This window comes from Chenopodium quinoa, unplaced genomic scaffold (assembly GCF_001683475.1).
Source record: "Chenopodium quinoa cultivar QQ74 unplaced genomic scaffold, ASM168347v1, whole genome shotgun sequence".
NCBI lineage: Eukaryota > Viridiplantae > Streptophyta > Magnoliopsida > Caryophyllales > Amaranthaceae > Chenopodium > Chenopodium quinoa.
The window spans coordinates 595,553-615,188 of record NW_018745569.1 but is presented as its reverse complement, the minus strand read 5'-3'; the positions used below and the strand labels follow the sequence as shown (position 1 = coordinate 615,188).

The window sequence follows — 19,636 nt, the reverse complement described above, 5'->3', positions numbered from 1 at the left end:
TTTGGGCCCTGGTGAGTCATTTGACCCACCAGGCACAAGGCCAAGTCCGCCCCTGCCGTATACACTTTCGCAGCTTCAACTCACTTAACTTTGTGCCAATTTCCATTCTATTGTCTTTGTCGCCCTATAAATTAGGGCCTAAATTCTCGATTATTTAGTAAACGAAAATTTGCCAATTGCACTCGTTTAAAATTTATACGAATTATTTTGCAAATTGCAGTCATTCAAAAAAATAAATTGCAAATTGAAGTCATTCAAAAAAAATAAAGTAAAAATTGCAGACCAAAAATACTAATAAATTATTAATTGCCATTTAATCCATTTTTTTCAACGATTTGCTAATCGAAAAATATCCCGGATTTCAAATTGAGCTCGAAATTGGCATAAAAAATTAATGTAAGTTATACATAATTGATGTTAACAAAGTAAAAAATTTGTTTGATGTTAATAAAGTAAAATTTAATTGAATTAAAAAATACAATTAGGGACAAAGGGGGTATAATACTAGACGGTGGAGGAGAGGTTATTTAAGCTGCATTTTTTTAATTAAGAAGCAAAAGCTGATTCTGATTGTCTTTTTATCTCCAAAATGGATTGGAATAATGGGTGGGAACGAAGACCCACACCTATTGTTCCCTCCTTTGCTTGTTTGTTGGTGGAGGTAAAAGTGCCTTGTAAGTTCCTACCACTGCCCTTTCTTTCTTTCTTTCTTCCTTTCTCTGATTCTGGTTTTCTCTATAACTTGCTTGCAAACACCAACTCGCTCTTTTCAAGACATGGACAATTCAACTTCACCCACTGGTAATTCATGTCTTTCTTTTTTTCTTTTGCTTTGAATTCTTCCCGATGTTGTTATATTCAGGCTAAGTAGTATTTACTGTTGTTACTTCTAGCAATTCTCCATCATTAGCAAATTTAAGGCATCCCTTTCCTATATCCTCTTCTTTGTCTCTCCTAATTGCCTAATCTTTTCATAGTTTTCTCAAACTATTTTGTCACTTTTTAATGAAATGCATCTTTGCTGTATACGGACTAACTACTTTCATTCCCCCCCCCCTCCCCATTTTTATTTGACAACCCAAGCCTAGATGAATCCTGAGGTATTACTTCTTAGAAAATAATTATGGGGATGAAGAATTAGGGACGTGTTTACACTGTCCTTAAAGTAATTTTAACCCCCACTATGATTGTTATGCGTTACCGGTTAATATGCTTCCAAGATTTTCCCTAAGTTCGAGATCAATTAAAGTAATGTAATTGAACTCCCTGAGAACACTTTAAGAATAATTAGAATAGAAAAGGAAGAAGAAGAAGATAAAAGTGAGGTGTAAGTAGAGGTGTCCACCGTGCGAGTCGTGCGAGCTGGGTTAGGGTTAGGTGGGTCGCGGGTTGGGGTTTCATGACACACGGCACGACACACGTAGGGTAGGGTGGGCCGGGTCGTGGGTTGGGTCGGAGAAGTAGGACACACCAGGGTTAGGTTCGTGGGTTAGACGAGTCGTGGGTGGGTCGAGCTGGGTTTGTGGGTTAGACGGATCGTGGGTGGGTCGAGCTGGGTTTGTGGGTTAGACGGGTCATGGGTGGGTCGAGCTAGGTTCGTGGGTTAGACGGGTCAAGGTGGGTTAGTGAGTTAGGGTGGGTCGAAGGGTGGGTTAGTGGGTTAGGGTCGGGTGGGTTTTGTGGGTTAGGTGGGTTAGGGTCGGGTGGATTAGTGGGTTAGGGTCGGGTGGGTTTGTGGGTTAGGTGGGTTAGGGTCGGGTGGGTTTGTGGGTTAGGGTCGGGTGGGTTCGTGGGTTAGGGTCGGGTGGGTTGTGTGGTGTTTTAATTTTTACAAAATTAACAATTTGATGGCTTGCTCTTAATTAAGATGCCTACGTATCCTTATATTATAAAATAAGGAATCAAAGCCAGCGTAGTTCTTATATTGTACTTCTTTTGAAATTTGGGGGGGGCTTGGACCTATCTTTAGAAAACTAAAATTTAATTTTGCAATTAAATTGTAATTTTCGAAAAATAAGTTGCCTACGTATCCCGAAAGAATCAAAGCCCACGTAGTTCTTAGCGTACCTGATTTAGACTTTTCTAGCCACCATGTTTGTTGCATCATCATCCCCGGAAGCTGCATCATCCGTTGACGACTCCAATATCATCACAGGATCATCTTCATCGTCTTCGTCTTCCTTTAAACCTTGAGTTCTTCTTTCAGCTTGATCCCAATCTTTCTTACAAACACAAATTTGAATGCTTTCCGGAGTTAAGCGAGATCTTTTTTCATCTAACACTCTTCTACCTGCACTAAAAGCAGACTCGGAAGCAACAGATGAAGCGGGAACTGCAAGTATATCTTTTGCAATTCTCGCCAATATAGGAAAACTTTTTTTATGTTCTTGCCACCATTTTATAATTTGAAAGTTGTTGTTGGTCTCATGTTGATATGACAAATAATCATTAATAGCAAGTGTTGAAGAAGATGATGATGAGAATGATGTAGATGCTTTGTGTTTTTTTTTCATAACTTTATCAAGAAAACCAAATCTAGAATCGGAAGTGCTAGTAGTAGTTGGTGTTGCCAAATCAAAACCATAAATAGATGCATAATGATCATAAAGGTCTCCCAAAACAGATTTGCATTTGTTAATATATTCACTAACATCATAATCGATACTTAAACTTGTATAATAAAATTCTAAAAGATTTTCCAAACCTTCAGCTTTGACACCGGGGTCAAGAATAGCAGCAATTCCATAAATGATTGGAAATTCACTAAAATAAGTATGCCACTTACGTTTCATGCTATCAAGAACGGGACGAAGTCCATCAATCTTCATATGCTCTTCGATGGTGTGAACAACTTTAACTCACTCAATTATGACTAAATGAACGTTAGGCTCATAAATATAAGAGAAAATATGAGTTGCACTATCAAAAGCATTTAAAACATCACGAACAAAAGAAGCATTAGTCCAATGACTTTCGGTTATTAACTCAGTAGGATCAACACGAGTCTCATTGTAAAGTTGGGTCAAAATATCACGATACTTTATAGCATCACTCAACAACTTGAAAGTAGAATTCCAACGGGTAGGGGTATCAATAGACCATTGTCTTTTCTTAAGACCTCTCTCTTTACACATAGCTATGTACTTTCTTCTAACTGACTGAGTAATCCTAATCCATTTTATAACTGTTCTAATTGGGTTTAGCAATGGTTGCAACTCAGCGAGACCCTCTTGAACAGACAAATTCAAAATATGAGCACAACATCTAACATGCAAGAGACTACCACCCAACAACAAATTCAACTCGGAGTCATTTTTCAAATAGTCAATACACTTTGTGTTTGCAGTTGCATTATCAAGAGACAAAGAAAAAACTTTATTATTCAAGTGAAATTCTTTTAAACAATCCAAAATACGAACTTTGATGTTAAAACCGGTATGCCTTTCTTCCATAGCTTGAAAACATAGTATACGTTTTTGAATAAACCAATCATCATCCACCCAATGAGCAGTAATGCAAAGAAAAGGTTCGCCAAAACTAGAAGTCCATGTATCACTTGTAAAACTAACACGACCATCAAAAGTACGAAATAATTCAATCAAACCACTCCTATACTTATAATAAGAAGTTTGTGTATAACGTCTTAGGGTATTTCGGGGGACACGAGTAAATGCAGGTTGTAATGCAACTTTATTAAAATGCTCAACGTTTGCATTTTCACCGTAACTAAAAGGGTATTCATTAGCAATAACTAAAGTACTCATTTCATCAATCATTCTATCTTTATTATAAATGAAAGGTGTACCTCCGCCGGGTTGGTTCATGTATCCACCCAATTGTGTTTGGACGCCACCCCCCGAAGGACGGGGGCCATTTTCGAACAAGTCGTGTTTATTTTGCAAATGCCGACTCAAGGTTCCGGTTCCATCTCCCGTTTTCCAATTATATGACTTGACATTTGCACCTAGCGCCTTGCAAACTAGGCATGTACACGTGAACCTCTTTGGTTGACCAGGTTGCCATCCCGGGGGTGTGACCTCAACTCGTTCAAAATGTTTCCACACCCAAGAAAAATGTGTTCGACCTCTACTTTCACCGCCACCACCTTTCATAAATCAAATTATTAAAATTAATTTTTAAATGCTATTCATGAAAATAAGCTTTTAAATTTTAAATATTTTAATTATACTTATTTAAACGCATTTTTCATGGTAATTAACTAATTGTAAATCATAGAAAATTGGAAACTAAACTAACTTTATAATCATTAATAATAGTTTTTTTAAAGATTCATAACAATAAAAATTTAATTAGAAATTACCTTGAGATGAAGGTTGAGATGTTGGTTGCGATGGAGGTGGCATAGTTGAACTTGATGATTGGTGGGACTCGTGGGAGAAATGTTGTGGTGGAGACGTTTGAATATTTTGCCTATCTCCTAAACCATAATCTCCATATTCATTGACAAATTGGTTTAAATTTTCCGTATTAATTTCATACGAAAAATTTGCACCACCACTCCTTTGGCTACCACTTCGACCACCACTTTGACTCCTTCCCATTCCTCCTCTTGAGCTCATTTTTTTTTGTATGATTACTAATTATAATATGGAGAAGAACTTTTTTTTTTTAGAATCTTAAGAATACTAATAATAATATTAAGGAGATTTTTTTTAACAAAAATATAACTCTATATAACACTTGAGAATTTGAGAACAATAAGAATTTTTAAGTAAGAGAGAAAGAAAGCTTGAATTTGTGTGGAAATTTGAGTGAAATGGAATTGGTATTTATAGGAAAAATAGAATGGATGATCATACACTTAAAAAACTAGCCGTTAGATACAAAAAACTAGCCGTTAGATACAAAAAATTAGCCGTTTTTTTTTTTAAAATGGATGTTAGGCCGTGCGGGCCGTGCGGGTCGTGCGAATTGTGCGGGCTGTGCGGGCCGTGCGGGTTGTGCGGGCCGTGCGGGTTGTGCCGGCCGTGCGGGTTGGGTGGGTCATGCGTGCGGGTTGGGTGGGTCATGCGTGCGGGTTAGGTGGGTTGGCTCGTGTGGGTTGGGTGGGTCATTCGTGCGGGTGGGCCGTGCGGGCTGGGTTGTGCCAGGTGGGTCGGGTTAGGTGGGTTCACGGGCTAGGTGTGTCGAATTAAATGAGTCAAAACGGGTTGTGCGATTTGGGTCGAATCAAACGGGTTAAACTGAGCTGGGTTGAAATGGGTTTGTGTCAAAAATTTTGGACCCACGACACAACCCGGATTAAATCCGAGCTGTGCCGGGCTGTGCCGGATTGAAACCGGGTCGGACCCACGTGACCCACCAGCCGTGCGAGTTAGGGTGGGCTGGGTCCAACCCGGCCCACTGGCCACCTCTAGGTGTAAGTTATAAATTTTGGAGCAATTAAAATATATAATAAACCTTTTAGTCTAAGAGTCACCATTTCCAAAAATTAATTAATTAAGATAATCTGACTTTTAATGAAAAGTCACTATTATCCTAGTCAATTTAACCGTAGGAAAGTTACCATTTATACTCGCCCGGTCGGGCAAATAAACGGACAAAACTTTAACTAGGCTCGCGCCCGATCGGGCGATCCATACTTCAGAAATTAATTTTGCTCTCGCGCCCGACCGAGCTAACATAGCCCTATCAGGCGAGCAAAATTATATTCTAAACGTATGTTCGTGCCCGACCGGGCAAAGCCCGCCAAATCGGGCCCGTGGTCATAAACCATGACACACGTTAAAATTTTGTTATGCTCCAAATATTAAACTTATAAACTAGCTCCAAACTAAACTTTACTGTTTAACCAATATAGGAGTTTCTCCCACATATTAAGTTAAATGGAATAGAATAACTTAATCTTTACTATTTAACCAACGTGAAAGTTTCTTCCCAACATCAAGTTAAATAGAATAGAGTAAGCTAATATCCTCTATTCAACCAATGTGAGAGTTTCTTCCCAACGTCATGTTAAATAGAATAGAGTAAGCTAATATCCTCTATTCAACCAATGTGGGAGATTCTTCCCAACATCAACTTAAATAGAATTGAACAAGCTAACTTCTTCTATTCTACCAATGTGGGACTTTCATCCAACATTTAGCTATATAGACTAACCTATATAACCAACTTCTATTCTATCAATGTGGGACTAATTTCCCATCATTCACAAACCCTATTATGAAGACTACTCTAACATTACTTTCCTCAACAACAACTAGATATAAGTATTCTACCAAGTATATAATGCATCTAAAAATAACGAGAAATTCTGTTTAGCTATGTTTGCTTCATTTTGCAAGTTGAAGTGCTTCTTTGCTTATGACATGTTCAATTTTCAAGGGAGAATTCATTCCTGCCCTGCTCTCAAGTCCATCACTAATAAAGTTGGAAGCATGCTATGCCGTTGTAGTTGCAATACTAGTACTAACAAATATAGGAGGTTGGATGCCAAACTTGCAAGGAAAATAATAGAGCTTAGACAACAAACTTCCGGTTCAGTACACGATAACAAACAATTCAGATCAATTAACAGTATCATTATCAAGTTTCCACAGTTGAAAGAGCAAGTCAAGAACCTTAGAGGTGTGTTTGAGCACTACGGTAAGTATCTAGCTACCAACCCAACCTTACATTATTGTGAGCTACATCTATCACTTTTTTCCTCTTTAATTTTGCACTCATATAGGACTACTTATCTTCATTTTTTTTCTAAAAGATGAAGATTGTAATGGAAGTATCGATCGTGAGGAGCTTAAGAAATGCTTGACGGAATTGCAAGTCAATCTAACAGAGCAGGAGTTTGATGATCTTTTCCATTCGTGTGATGTTGATAGGAGTGGCCACATACAATTTAACGAGTTCATTGTTCTCCTCTGTCTCATTTACCTCTTAACTAAACCTTCCAGCTCCACTGGCACTGTATTTACCATAACACTATTCTATAATTATGTAGATTTCCACTTGTATCCTAATTAAGCATGTACTCATGCATGCTAAACATTTGATGCTTCACTTCAGGTGTTGAGGATGGGATCACCTCACTTGGAATCAATCTTTGACAAAATCGTTGAAGTATTTTTCTATATGGACAAAAATGGTGACGGAAAATTGAACAAGAAAGATATTGTTGCTGCATTTACTGACGCTCCTACAGAGAGATCACCTTCACATGTCACTAGGACTAGATTTAGTACGTGTATACTCGATCTATTTCTTGACTTATTAGTTCTTATTCTCAATCTCTTGTATCTGAGTTTTCTTTTTCGTCTCCTTTTAATCTTGGGATTTGTCCTTGGACATATTTGCAGTGGAGATGGACAAGGACAAAGACGGGAATGTCAGTTTCAGAGAGTTTCTTTTCGGTTTAACTAGTTGGCTCGGGATTGATTCTGATGAAGAAATCCCTGTCTTTGAAGTGTAATATCAATGATTATCTGAACTAAATAATACTGAATTCAGGTCAGCATATAAAGCGTGTATCGATTATCTGTCCTAGATATGAAAACTGACTATCCTGCTTACAGAAATGCTCCTGCTGATTCTTCCTCGTTGCTTGTAAATTGTTATGGCTGAAACCATGCTGCATACTGTGTGCATTTGGTTACAAATCTTATGAACTATTGGAGTACCTTTTTTTACTAAGGTAGGATTACATGAAATGCAGTTCTCTTGCATAATCATCAAAGAATCATAAATTATTGGGAAACTAACTATGCTACATCAATAAGGACAAGAAAAGGACAATCCTTTGCTTTTTTAAAAATCCACCTCAGTAAGAGAGAGACATTATTTGGTCACATCTCCAATTCCCAGCCAGCTCTTAATAATCTGAATGCACAACCTACTGTATTCACATTCAAAGAATAAATGCGGACGAGTTTCTTTTCTCTATCGCATTTAGAACACTGATCAGTCTCACCTGATACGAAGTTGGAAGAGTCTATTTTGTTTGCAGTCTCCCAAGAATGGCAAGCCACAAAATAAATCTATGCTTAGGAATAATATCTATTCCACATCATTTTAATTAGCCCATTGCTGCTTCTACTGTTGATCTAAAGGTCGTAGCATAAACATTCGCTACTTTGTATGATTGTGCAAACAGCCAATTGTCACCCTGTAATGCAACCCTAAGGTCATCATACTTAGTTCTACAAACACTTTTCCATGCCCAACTTGCACTTGCAGGAGCTGTTACTCCAAGTGCAAGTCTTTTCTTGTCCTTTTTTTCTTCTTCTGAAAAACATGCTAGTCTTGGGGAATTTGGTTGTAGTTATATGCCGGAGCACTAAGGCTTGACAGGTAGATTAGATGTCATAGAAGAACCTACCAAGGCTTGTTCAGTTGAAGCTCAATGATCAAATCACATCTCATTCAGATCAAGACATGTCATCTGAATTTTTTATGTCAACTATCTGCGGAGTATTAATTATCTGCATCTATATTGACAAAGAATTTGGCCAACCAAGTCATAAATTAAATCATCTGGGGTGCAAACAAAAAAAAAAAAAAAAAAAAAAAAAAAAAAAAAAAAAAAAGGTACCTGTAGATGACATGAGATTGAGGAACTGGCTAAGATCTGAGCCCAGTAATCAACAAAAAGAGTAAAATTAATGCCTCCAATTAACCATACCCATACTTAGCAAAGAGAAGCAAGGTGAAGCATAACCAACAGGCAAAACATATATATAACATTACTTTATACAAAAGCAAGCTTGGTACAACCCAGAAAAATAGGGTAAAAATTTAGCTAATTTAAAAACAAGCACAAAAAACTAGCAGTTACTACTAGCTAAAAGCTGATCAATTTTGTTTAAAAATAATTAAAAGGGACTAATTAACCACAAATTGCATCTGCATCATGTATAAAGGAAGTTTTAGACACTATCTGTATCTATTATATAGTATCCCGAAGGGTGCTATTGAATCCCTAAGGCCTGGATTCGTCTGACCAATGACAATGAATAGGTATTTGCTCGTTTCCATTCTTGTATTCCCTCAATACTCCCTTGGATGAAGCAAGAAGTGTTACCATTGAGTATGCTGACAATTTGTTTCATAGTTGGTCGTAATTGTGAATTGGAATGTGTACAAGCCAGTCCTAATTTCAGTAGTCTGACAAATTCCTGATGCTCATACTCCCCATCCAACTGCGGATCTGCCAACTCAAAAGGTCTGTCTGTATCCTTAAATTTACGGATTCTCTTGACTAATAGCACCTCAGGATGACGACAGTCAACAGCCATCTGTCCAGTAATCACCTCAAGCACCACAATTCCAAAGCTATATACATCAGCAGCAGTGTTTGCTTCTCCAGACTCCAAGTATTCAGGTGACATGTACCCAAATATCCCCCGAACTGAATTATCGGTGCTAGCTACATGATGCCCATGCTCGTTTCTTGTCAAGAACTCAGCAAGTGCGAAACTGGTGAGCCTAGGATTCATGTCTGGGTCAACAACTATGGATGAAGAGGTAATATTTCTGTGGATAACTTGTTCATCCCATTCCTCATGGAGATACACAACTGCGGAGGCAAGTGATGTTATTATATAGTAACGGTGATGCCATTGCAGGACTTTGGTGGTGTTATGGAACAACATGTTGCTGAGGAGCCGACTGGCTAAGTAATCATAGACCACCAGCATTTCTCCTTGCTCAGTGCACCAGCCACGGAGTTGTACTAGGTTGCGGTGGCGAAGCCTTCCTAAATTATGGAGCTCCGTTGAGAAGCGGGCTCGTAGGGCAGGGCAAATTTTCATTCCAAGGCGCTTGACAAGGACATGATGGCGGTCTTCAAGGAAGCCTTGGTAGGCAGTTCCAAAGTCCAGCTCGGCCACCCTGTGATTGTCTGAGAAATTGTGGGTTGCAGAAACGATCTCTTTGTAAGATATCTCTCTTGGCGTCTCAACCATCAGAAGGTGAAAGGAGTTTTTGTCAGGCTTGCTATCTACATCATCAGTATATGTATATGATCTGTTGTCTTTGTCATTCAGATCATCATCATCATCAATACCTTGGGCTGTTACAAATATGGTTTTTCCAGCAGCAGTAACATAGATTGTTGAAATGGATGATGCAGTGACGGTAGTAGTGGTGGTGAAGTTGGGTCTGGCGGTACCGGTGTCAGATGCGCTGCTGCTGGTGGTAGACAAGGAGATATACATAGGATGTGTCTTGAAAGAAGGGAGAGATGGAAGTTTGCCAGAAAGATTTCCACAGAGGGCATCCAGAACCCATTTCATGTGAGGGCGTGATCTGGGACTGTGGAGGGTGCAAAGGAGTCCCAGATGGATCAAACGTTCCATGTCATACGCCTGGTAAGATCCTTCAGCCAGTCGAGCATCTGCAGCTAGCAGCAGGGTGCCATCATCAGCCAATCTTCGAACCCAATCCAGTAATATGATCTTATCATCGGACTGAGTAAGATCAATGGCTCGCCTTCCAGAAGCAACTTCCAAGACCACAATCCCAAAGCTAAAGACGTCGGACTTTGCAGTGGCAACGTAGCGCTTTTGGAAGCTTTCAGGAGGCAGGTAGCCTATTGTTCCTCCAATCCTGCTGGTCTCTGCCAGCCGAAATTGGTAATCTGATGATCTCCTGGATGAAGACAGGAGAGATGTTGTGTTCTTACTGTGTTTATGAGGAGTAGTAGTGGTATGGAGTCGGGAATCAGGGAGATGGTGGTCATGCTCAAGCCAGCGAGCGAGGCCAAAGTCGCCAAGCCTGGCGTTGTAGTGAGAATCGAGCATGACGTTGCTGGTTTTGACGTCCCTATGGATGATCTGAGTATCGAGCTGCTCATGGAGATAAAACAAGGCAGCAGCCAAGCCAAGGACTATGTTGCTCCTCCTTTGGAAATCTAGAACAAGGGACTTGGAGGTATTCTTGAAGAGGACCCTGTCAAGACTTCGGTTGGGCATGTAATCATAGACAAGGAGGAGCTGGTAGTCATGAACACACCAACCTCTTAACCTGACCAGATTCCTATGGCGCAGGTGAGCCACGGCAACCAACTCGGCGGCGAAAGTCTTGTCGATGGTGCTGTTAATAAGATGATGATCTGAGGAAGCCTTATTATAATTGGTAGGAATAGTAGTAGTAGTATTGAGCAAGCACTTGACAGCAACGAGCGTGCCATCGCTGGGTAAGACGGCCTTAAAGACCCTACCAAAACCACCACTTCCAAGGACCTGGTCCTGACTAAAACCGTTGGTTCCAATATAAAGCTCAGCAAAATTGAACATCTTGGGGTTGCTCATATTATTGGTGTCCATGTCTGAGAATTCTACTCCTCCTATGTCGTGAAACAACGCCCCTTCCTGCTGCTGTTCCGTGCTTTTATTAAATTTGACACCGCATAATCCTGATCCACTCATCACCAGACGCCTTATTGATCTTCTCACCATTGAAACAACTTGATCATGGCAGCTCCTACGCCCTTTGGATTGCTCAGACTCGGCTATTACTTCCTTATCCACCATCGCCGTCTCCATCTCCGTCTCCGTAGGGAGGATGTAGCATAATCGATTAAGAGACATATCTCGGTATAAGGTATCTAGTGATTAATACTGGATGATTGATACAGTAGTATAGGCTACAGAAGGGGCAGCTTCATTATTATCCCAAAAAAAAAACAGAGGATGATGAAAGATGAATTGAAGAGCAGGATAAAGAGATTAGCAAACTACAGTAGTATTATGTGAGAAAAGGAATCCCAATCAGTTGGCAATCTCCGCGCAATATGACAAGCATTTAACAACAACTTTATTTTTTGAATAAAAAAAGGAGTGGGAGTTCTTTAAATTCAACGTACTATCTACTATCTATGGGGTTAGGTTTCAGTGTTGAATTGGCTGTGTTTTACTTCTTCAGGGACGTCAACTAAACCAATAACACCCATTTTCCATCCTGTTATTTTCTTATGTGTGTGTATTTTCATTATTTCTCTAACTTTGACAATCTAAATCATTCATACCATTAAACTAGTCTTCCCATTTTTTTCAATAAGCTTTTGAGCTGTTTATATATTCTCTAATATTGTACGAAGTATATATTAACTCTTGATTAGTTTTATACTAAAATAAAAAATATATTGTGTGAAAATTATTCAATTCGTATGTATGAAGTAAAATTATAATTCATCTGTACTTTAAAGATTGTCTCATTGAATTTTTACAGTAACTTTAAAAGTTTGCCTATAGAAAAAAATGAAAATGATACAAGAACATTATTAATCTACTTCGTATTATATGTGTACTAACGTACTACAGTAGTAATTATTATACAATAATTATTCTTAGAGTTCTAATACTGACATTTGAATTAGCACCCTTAAACAATCTAAAGGTCAATTAACATGATTTTCCTCTTGTAATCCTCCAATCTAGTAGTCTAGCATGTGGCAACATATATATACACTCAAGAATGTAGCTTTCCAACTTCTAAATTCTCCTGTCAAAAAAAAAAAAAAAAAAAAAAAAAGTTCAAACCCTTAATTTTTACAAATTTCATCCTACTTAATGATTTATTTAAAAATAAATAAAAATTATCCGTTTATCAAAATAAAATTCTAAAATAACTTTTTTATCTTAAAATGCCTTTACTAAAATATCTATATGATATTGCTTACGTGTTATCTAAATTAAATATCTAGTGTCGTTGTCTCATGACCTAAAAGCAGGACTGCATTTAGTAGTAATGACGTGTTGGAACCAAGTTGTTTTAAGTGTGAATTTTGTGAAAATGGCAAAGTCCCACATTGGTGGGAAATAAGAGTGTTGCTTGGTTTGTATAGGTGTGTGTCACCTAAAGGGGTGTGGCCCTTGGGCTACCCACATTTTGTGGAGAGGAAGGACTTATCTACCAAACCAATCTAACACACATGCGCGCCGAACCGGGTTGGATTGGATTTATATTTTTTGAACAAGGATTAATTCCTTGATTTTGTAACTGATTTCATAATCAATTCTTAACCGTTACTGTTTTCATTTTTTGCCCGTTTTTATTTGACTGTTCTGTACAGTACCTCGTAGTATTTTTTAAATCTATCTACTTGTACAAAACATCAGCAGTTCTAGTCTAACTTCTAGATTCTTTCAATATAAAATATTCTAAACTTCTAGATACTTAAGGTTTTATAACGGGTCAAGCATTTTTAATACTGTATAATTAAGAAATTATTAATAAAATAACAAATTAACAATAATAATAATTGTGTATCATATCAATGGGTCTAAAGAATGAGGCTCTGTTCACTTCACCTTAAAATAATAATATTCAGTAAAAATAATTTCAGTTTAGCATAAATAATTTCAGTTCAGTAAAAATCAGTAAACTTAAAGAAGAAATATAAAAGAAAATCAGTAAAAATAATTTCAGTTTAGCAAAAATAAGGTGAAGTGAACAGGGCCTAAGAGTGTATAATTTTAGGTGAAAAGATTGACAACCACTGCACCCAAATAGATTAGGTGGCCGGGTAGCATTCATAATTTATAATTTAGGGACTTAAAAAAAAAAAAAAAAAAGAGGAGGAGGTTGTATTTGACATTAGTATCTATTATATACAAAAAAAACAAAACAAAAAAAATGACATTAGTATCAATTGGGGAACGCGATAAAATTAGTTCACCAATCCACAAGATAAGGTAGAAAACAGGTAAACCTTTTTTTTAGTTTTTATTAATCCACCTACGATAAACAGTGTAGTTAACAGCTGATCCAATTTTTTTTTACAATACTTTTTTAATTTGTCAATTAGTTTTGATCAACAACTTAAACTAGAAAACATTTTAAATTTGGATTTGCTACGCACAGGTTTGGACCGCACCATCATTAAGAGAAAGAGTTCACTTCACAAGACTAAAGGAGGTTAGCCCCTTACTCCTATAAAGTGTTTAACGGTCTCTCTTCTTTTTCCGGTGTGAGACAGTTAAATGTGTTGTTTGAGAAATTTACACTTCAACATCTCCGCCTCACATGTAAGGTCCCTTTAATTCTGTCACATGTGATATATTATGGGACCCGACGCATTTTTTCACTCCCCCTCCCCTATGTAGGTAGCTCTGCTTACACCCCCTTCCATCATAATGACGTCATCTTATAATTTTTTGGGTTGTGAATCAAATATAAAATGTTCACTTTTATACCAAGCAAAACAAGCCTAGAATGAAAATTACAGAAGAAATCAAACTAAACTACAAGTATGAAAGAAATACACTTGTCTCACTCCAAGCCAAAGAAACCAACTAGAACATGAGAATACCAAGGACCACGTGAGTCTTCAATACTTGATACTCGTCTAAGGCGTGTAAACACTTTCCTAAAGCGATTATTTCCCCCACAACGGTGCTTGGGTTGAACTGGAAATTCGCTTTGAAATACAATAGACGAACACTACAAATTCTCAAAAAACAAACTTAATTGATAGAGATTTAGATGAAGAGATTGCAAGTTTCTTCAAGTAAACTGTAGAGAAGCAAGAATATTCAAGAGGAGAGAAAAACTATCTGTCTTCATACAAAAACCAAAACTCCTTTTAATTAAAAAAGGAAATAACCGCAAAAAACCGCAGACAAGGGAAGCAGTGCGGGCGCGACTTAAGAGGCGCGGGCGCGCCACCAGGCCGCATGGGCGCGCCACCAGGCTGCGCGGGCGCGCCTCCCCAATTCTGCCAAAATTTTGCAAGTTTCCAAAGACTTAGTGCGATTTTGACGCGCTTTTGTCGCGGGCCGCGCTGACCTTACGCGGGCTCGCTGAACAATGGCGCGGGCGCTCCACTCCGACACTCTAAATCATTAACAATCCTCCCCCATTTAGAGTGTACCTTTAAAACCTTCTCCACTTCGATCAATTAAGCTACATCTCATGCATCAATGCCAATGTCCTTACGGATTGAATTGACACCTAGTACAACACTCTTAACGATGATCATATCCCATGATTTCCATATGGATTGAATCACACGGATATATCCAACCATTCGAAGGTGAAGTACACACAAGACAAATCGAATTAATCATCACTCGACACTTTTAAACAGCCATGTGTCCGTATCTTTCATAAGTTAATCAAAGTCTATATGTCCATCTAGACTTCTTGAAGCGGCTAAACTTCGAACTTATATAGGTAGGTTCTCATATACGTAATAGTGCCCTTGTGACTAGACACCTTCATCTAGAGCTTCTCAACTCTAAATCTTTGAGAACTTTAAATAAACGCTACCTTGCACATCACAAGTACCATAGCAATATGGGTCATCAAACATTGCTAACAAACAACAAAAATGCAATTCAACCACATTGAATTTAAGACTTGATGTTTCTTCAAGCGTAAGATTGGGTTTCACAAATTTGTGTTTGAGGACATAAACCCATTCCAGTCAAAGCAAATATGATGGAATGCCTCGGCATTGATTTAGTAAAGCAATCCGCCAAATTCAATTTCGTTGGAACATAGTCAAGACTTATGACCCCATCATTGATAAGCTCTTTCACTAGGCTATGCCTAAGTGAAATATGCCGAGACTTACCATTATACACTTGACTATATGACTTTATCAAAGCCGAATTCGAATCACAATGAATAGCCACCGGTGACATTAGCTTAGGTAATAAAGGCAACTCTAACATGAGATTTCTCAGCCACTCAGCTTCCTTACTAGCTGAAGCAAGAGCAATAAACTCCGCTGCCATAGTGTAATTGGCAACGCAAGTTTGTTTCTTGGAAGACCATGAAATGGCACCTCCTCCAAACATGAATACCCAACCACTTACAGAAGAGTCATCCTCTTTGTAAGTGATCCAACTTGCATTAGAATATCCTTCTAAAACCGAAGGAAATCCACTATAAGACAAACCATAATCTAATGTACCCTTAAGGTACCTCAAGACCCTCCTAATTGCAAACCAATGCTGTACACCCGAGTTACTAGTAAATCTACTAAGTTTCCCTACAGCCAATGCAATATCTGGTCTTGTACTTGTCATGGCATACATCAAGGATCCAATTATCCTTGAATATTCCAATTGGGAAATCGTTTTTCCCGAATTCTTAACTAATTTAACATTAGGTTCCATGGGGGTATTTATAGGACTCTTATCAAACATATTAAACCATTTGATCATCTTCTCAATGTAATGAGATTGACTTAGAATAAGCCTTCCATTGTCCCTAATAATCTTGATGCCCAAAATGACATCCGCCTCCCCCTAATCCTTCATTTGGAAAGATGAGGTTAAGAATTCCTTGATTAATTCTACTTGTTGTAGACTTGTACCAAAGATAAGCATATCATCAACATATAGACACATGATGACACCATGACCTTTGTCATCAAATTTGCTATATATACATTTATCAGCTTGATTCACTTTGAATCCAACGGACAAAATCATGTCATCAAATTTCCGATGCCACTGTTTTGGTGCTTGTTTAAGTCCATACAATGACTTAACCAATTTGCACACCTTATCTTCTTGTCCTTCCAAAACAACCCTTCGGGTTGTTTCATATACACTTCTTCCTCTAGATCTCCATAAAGGAATGTCGTTTTGACATCCATTTGATGAATCACTAGATTATATACCGAAGCCATTGCAATCAATAACCTTATGGAGGTAATTCTTGCAACCGGTGCATAGGTATCGAAAAAATCAACACCATGCTTTTGCCTAAAGCCTTAGATAACCAATCTGGCTTTAAATTTCACTATGGAGCTATCCGGTCTCCTTTTCCTAGTGAAATTCCACTTGCAACCGGGAGGTAAATCCTCTAAGACCCAAGTATTATTTTCCATGATGTAATCCATCTCATCATTTATAGCTTCCTTCCAAAATGCACTATCTTGTGAAGTTATGGCCTCGCTATAACTCTTTTGATCACTATCCACATTGAAACAATATGGAGTAGTAGAACTGACAGGATCTAGTCGTATCACCTAATAAAAAATAATTCCTAAATCCTCTAACTAAAGTAGATAGGGAAGTAGGGTCGAATCCACAGGGAAACGGTGTTCTTCTATTCCTAATTAACAATTATAATCCAAATTACAGAGTAACCAATTTGTATTTGTATGAATTTAACTAATAATTAAACTAAGCAAATAAATCAAAGGAATAGTCAATAATAAAAAGCTCTAGGGTATAGGTTCACCAATAAATAATACTCCAGGGTAAAACATACGATCAATTATCAATGCATAAATTAATCAGATTATAAAGGGTTGTCGCTACGTATTATAATCACATAATTAATCTACTGGTATTAAATCTCATCTCTCGAATCTCGACCTAACCATTAATAGATTAACATGCCTATTGAAACTAAGCCTAAACATCAATTCTCATCTGTCGAATCTCGAATCAATATTGCATAACTCATACAATTAAACCTGGCCAAATCTAATTGCATAGTATTAAATCAATCAATAGGAAATTAATCAATCATAAATAATTAACAATAATAATTAACCCCTTCGTATTATTCATGGATCCCCATAACCCTAGAATTAAACTACTCACACATACTTAATATTAAACTAGGCAAAGCAATTAAAGAAAGCATAATTAAATCAAAACAATGGAGTTACTGAAAGTAAAGAGGGAAGAAATCGTTACCAAAATTAAAGGGAATAATTAATTGCATAAATCAAGAGTGTGTATAGAGATAAAGTGTAGAGAGAGAAAGTAAGAGGGAGAGAGAAAAGGGAGAGAGAAAGAAAAGTCGTCCGTGTCAAAGACGCCCCTAAACTCCCTTAACAAAAGCATATTTATACTAAACTCTTAAAGCTAATTAAAGAAAAAGTTAAAACAAAATAAAATCCTAACGTAAACACGCGCCCGGTCGGGCGAGGCATCGCCCGGCCGGGCGCGCCTTTTTCCTATAATGTGCGTTGCTCGCGCCCGGTCGGGCGCGCATCCAGGCGAACCTTCGCCCTATGGTCTTCTCCTCTCGCCCGGCCGGGCGCGCCTCAGGGCGAGGGCACTGCCCGGTCGGGCGGATGCTTGGGCTTACTCTTCTTCGTCCTTTGGGCCTTGTTACCTTAGCCCAATTCGTCATCCTTCTTGGATCGAATCGCCCGAGCTCCAAATCTCCTCATTGAGCCCTTAATCACCGGATTGAATCATCAATTACGGTCTTGGGCTTCTAAACACGATCATAGAAATGCGTCTCGTCTCCAATGCTCGCGGTGGCTCCACTAAGTGCCGGAAAATGTTCCAAATCTGCAGTTTCCTGTAGAATAATACCACAACTACGAAAACACTAGAAAATGCATATTAGTAATAAAATTGGCTCTAAAGAGCCAAAAATACTCCTAACTATGATCACGGGACGGGGGATAAAATACTATATAAAATGAATACATCAAGAACTAAGGGCATCCCTAGAACCTTCAACTAAATAAATTATAAAGTCATCAAGAGGGTTCTTAGGTTTTCTTACCCTAGTACTTCTCCTAACTTGAGGAGTTTCAACATTCTCATTATCGAATGCACCTTCATGAGTTTCAAGTTGACCATCAAAATCAACAATCTCCTTTCCTTTGGTACTAACTTGTAGATCCTTAGGTCTACTCATTGATGAAAATCGGTTTTCATCAAAAATTGCATCTCTTGACTCTATAATCGAATGTTTCGATATATAGTCATTTTGTTCTATTATATAGAACCTATAGGTTTTGCTATGCTCAACATAACCTATAAAAATGCATTCCAAGCCCCTTTCACCGAGCTTTCTCTTTTTGTTGCCAGGCACTCTTACAACTGCCCTACAACCCCAAACTTTCAAGTATATTAAGTTTGGTTTTCTTTTGTACCAAAGTTCACAAGGAGTGGAATCTTTTCCCTTAGTGGGAACCCGGTTAAGAATGTGACAAGCTGTCAACATTGCTTCATCCCAAAACCCTTCACTCAAACTGGAGTAAGATAACATGGAATTAACCATTTCTTGAAGAGTTCTGTTTTTTCTTTCAGCTACACCATTTGATTGTGGTGCATAACCTGCTGTAGTCTCATGAATTATACCCAAAGATTGGAAATAAGCTGGATCATAATATTCCCCTCCCTTATCGGTTCTTAATCTCTTAATAAATTATTCTACTTGCACTTCTACCTCTTTCTTATAAATATCAAATTTTACCAAGGCTTCATCTTTGGAATATAAAAAATACACATAGCAAAACCTTGAAAAATCATCAATAAAAGTAACTATGTATCTTTTATTTCCCAAAGAAGGTGAACTATAAAAGTCACATAAGTCACTATGAATCAGTTCTAAAATATTAGAACTTCTCTCAACCCTTTTAAAAGGAGTTCTAGTGATCTTATTCAACATGCAAGTAGAACATTTATTAGGAGAAATATCACATGGTGGAATTAACTCTAGTTTAGACATGAAATTCAACTTATTGAAATTAACATGACCTAATCTAGAATGCCATAAATAAAACAAAATCACACCATTGTCATTATCAACATTAAAACAAACATCATCCATCGTTACAAACTTCTCTCTTAAAGAGAGTTTAAACAATCCATGAGTTAAATAACAACATCCAATGAAAGTGCTACCTCTAGTAATTATACATCTGTCTGCTTCAAACACTAGTTTATATCCAAGACGATTCAGGGTA

General features: G+C 37.9%; 2 protein-coding genes across 2 annotated transcripts; one reads left to right on the top strand and one right to left on the bottom strand.

The window, feature by feature from the left end:
* Positions 1-482: 482 nt before the first annotated feature.
* On the top strand, positions 483-7,473 carry LOC110716335 (probable calcium-binding protein CML22). Its single transcript, XM_021894957.1, has 5 exons — positions 483-801; positions 6,349-6,609; positions 6,725-6,927; positions 7,027-7,198; positions 7,317-7,473. The coding sequence occupies exons 1-5, from the start codon at positions 777-779 to the stop codon at positions 7,427-7,429; spliced, it is 774 nt and encodes a 257-aa protein (XP_021750649.1). The 5' UTR covers positions 483-776; the 3' UTR covers positions 7,430-7,473.
* Positions 7,474-8,644: 1,171 nt separating this feature from the next.
* On the bottom strand, positions 8,645-11,934 carry LOC110716257 (receptor like protein kinase S.2-like). Its single transcript, XM_021894866.1, has one exon. The coding sequence runs from the start codon at positions 11,544-11,546 to the stop codon at positions 8,925-8,927; it is 2,622 nt and encodes an 873-aa protein (XP_021750558.1). The 5' UTR covers positions 11,547-11,934; the 3' UTR covers positions 8,645-8,924.
* Positions 11,935-19,636: the final 7,702 nt, after the last annotated feature.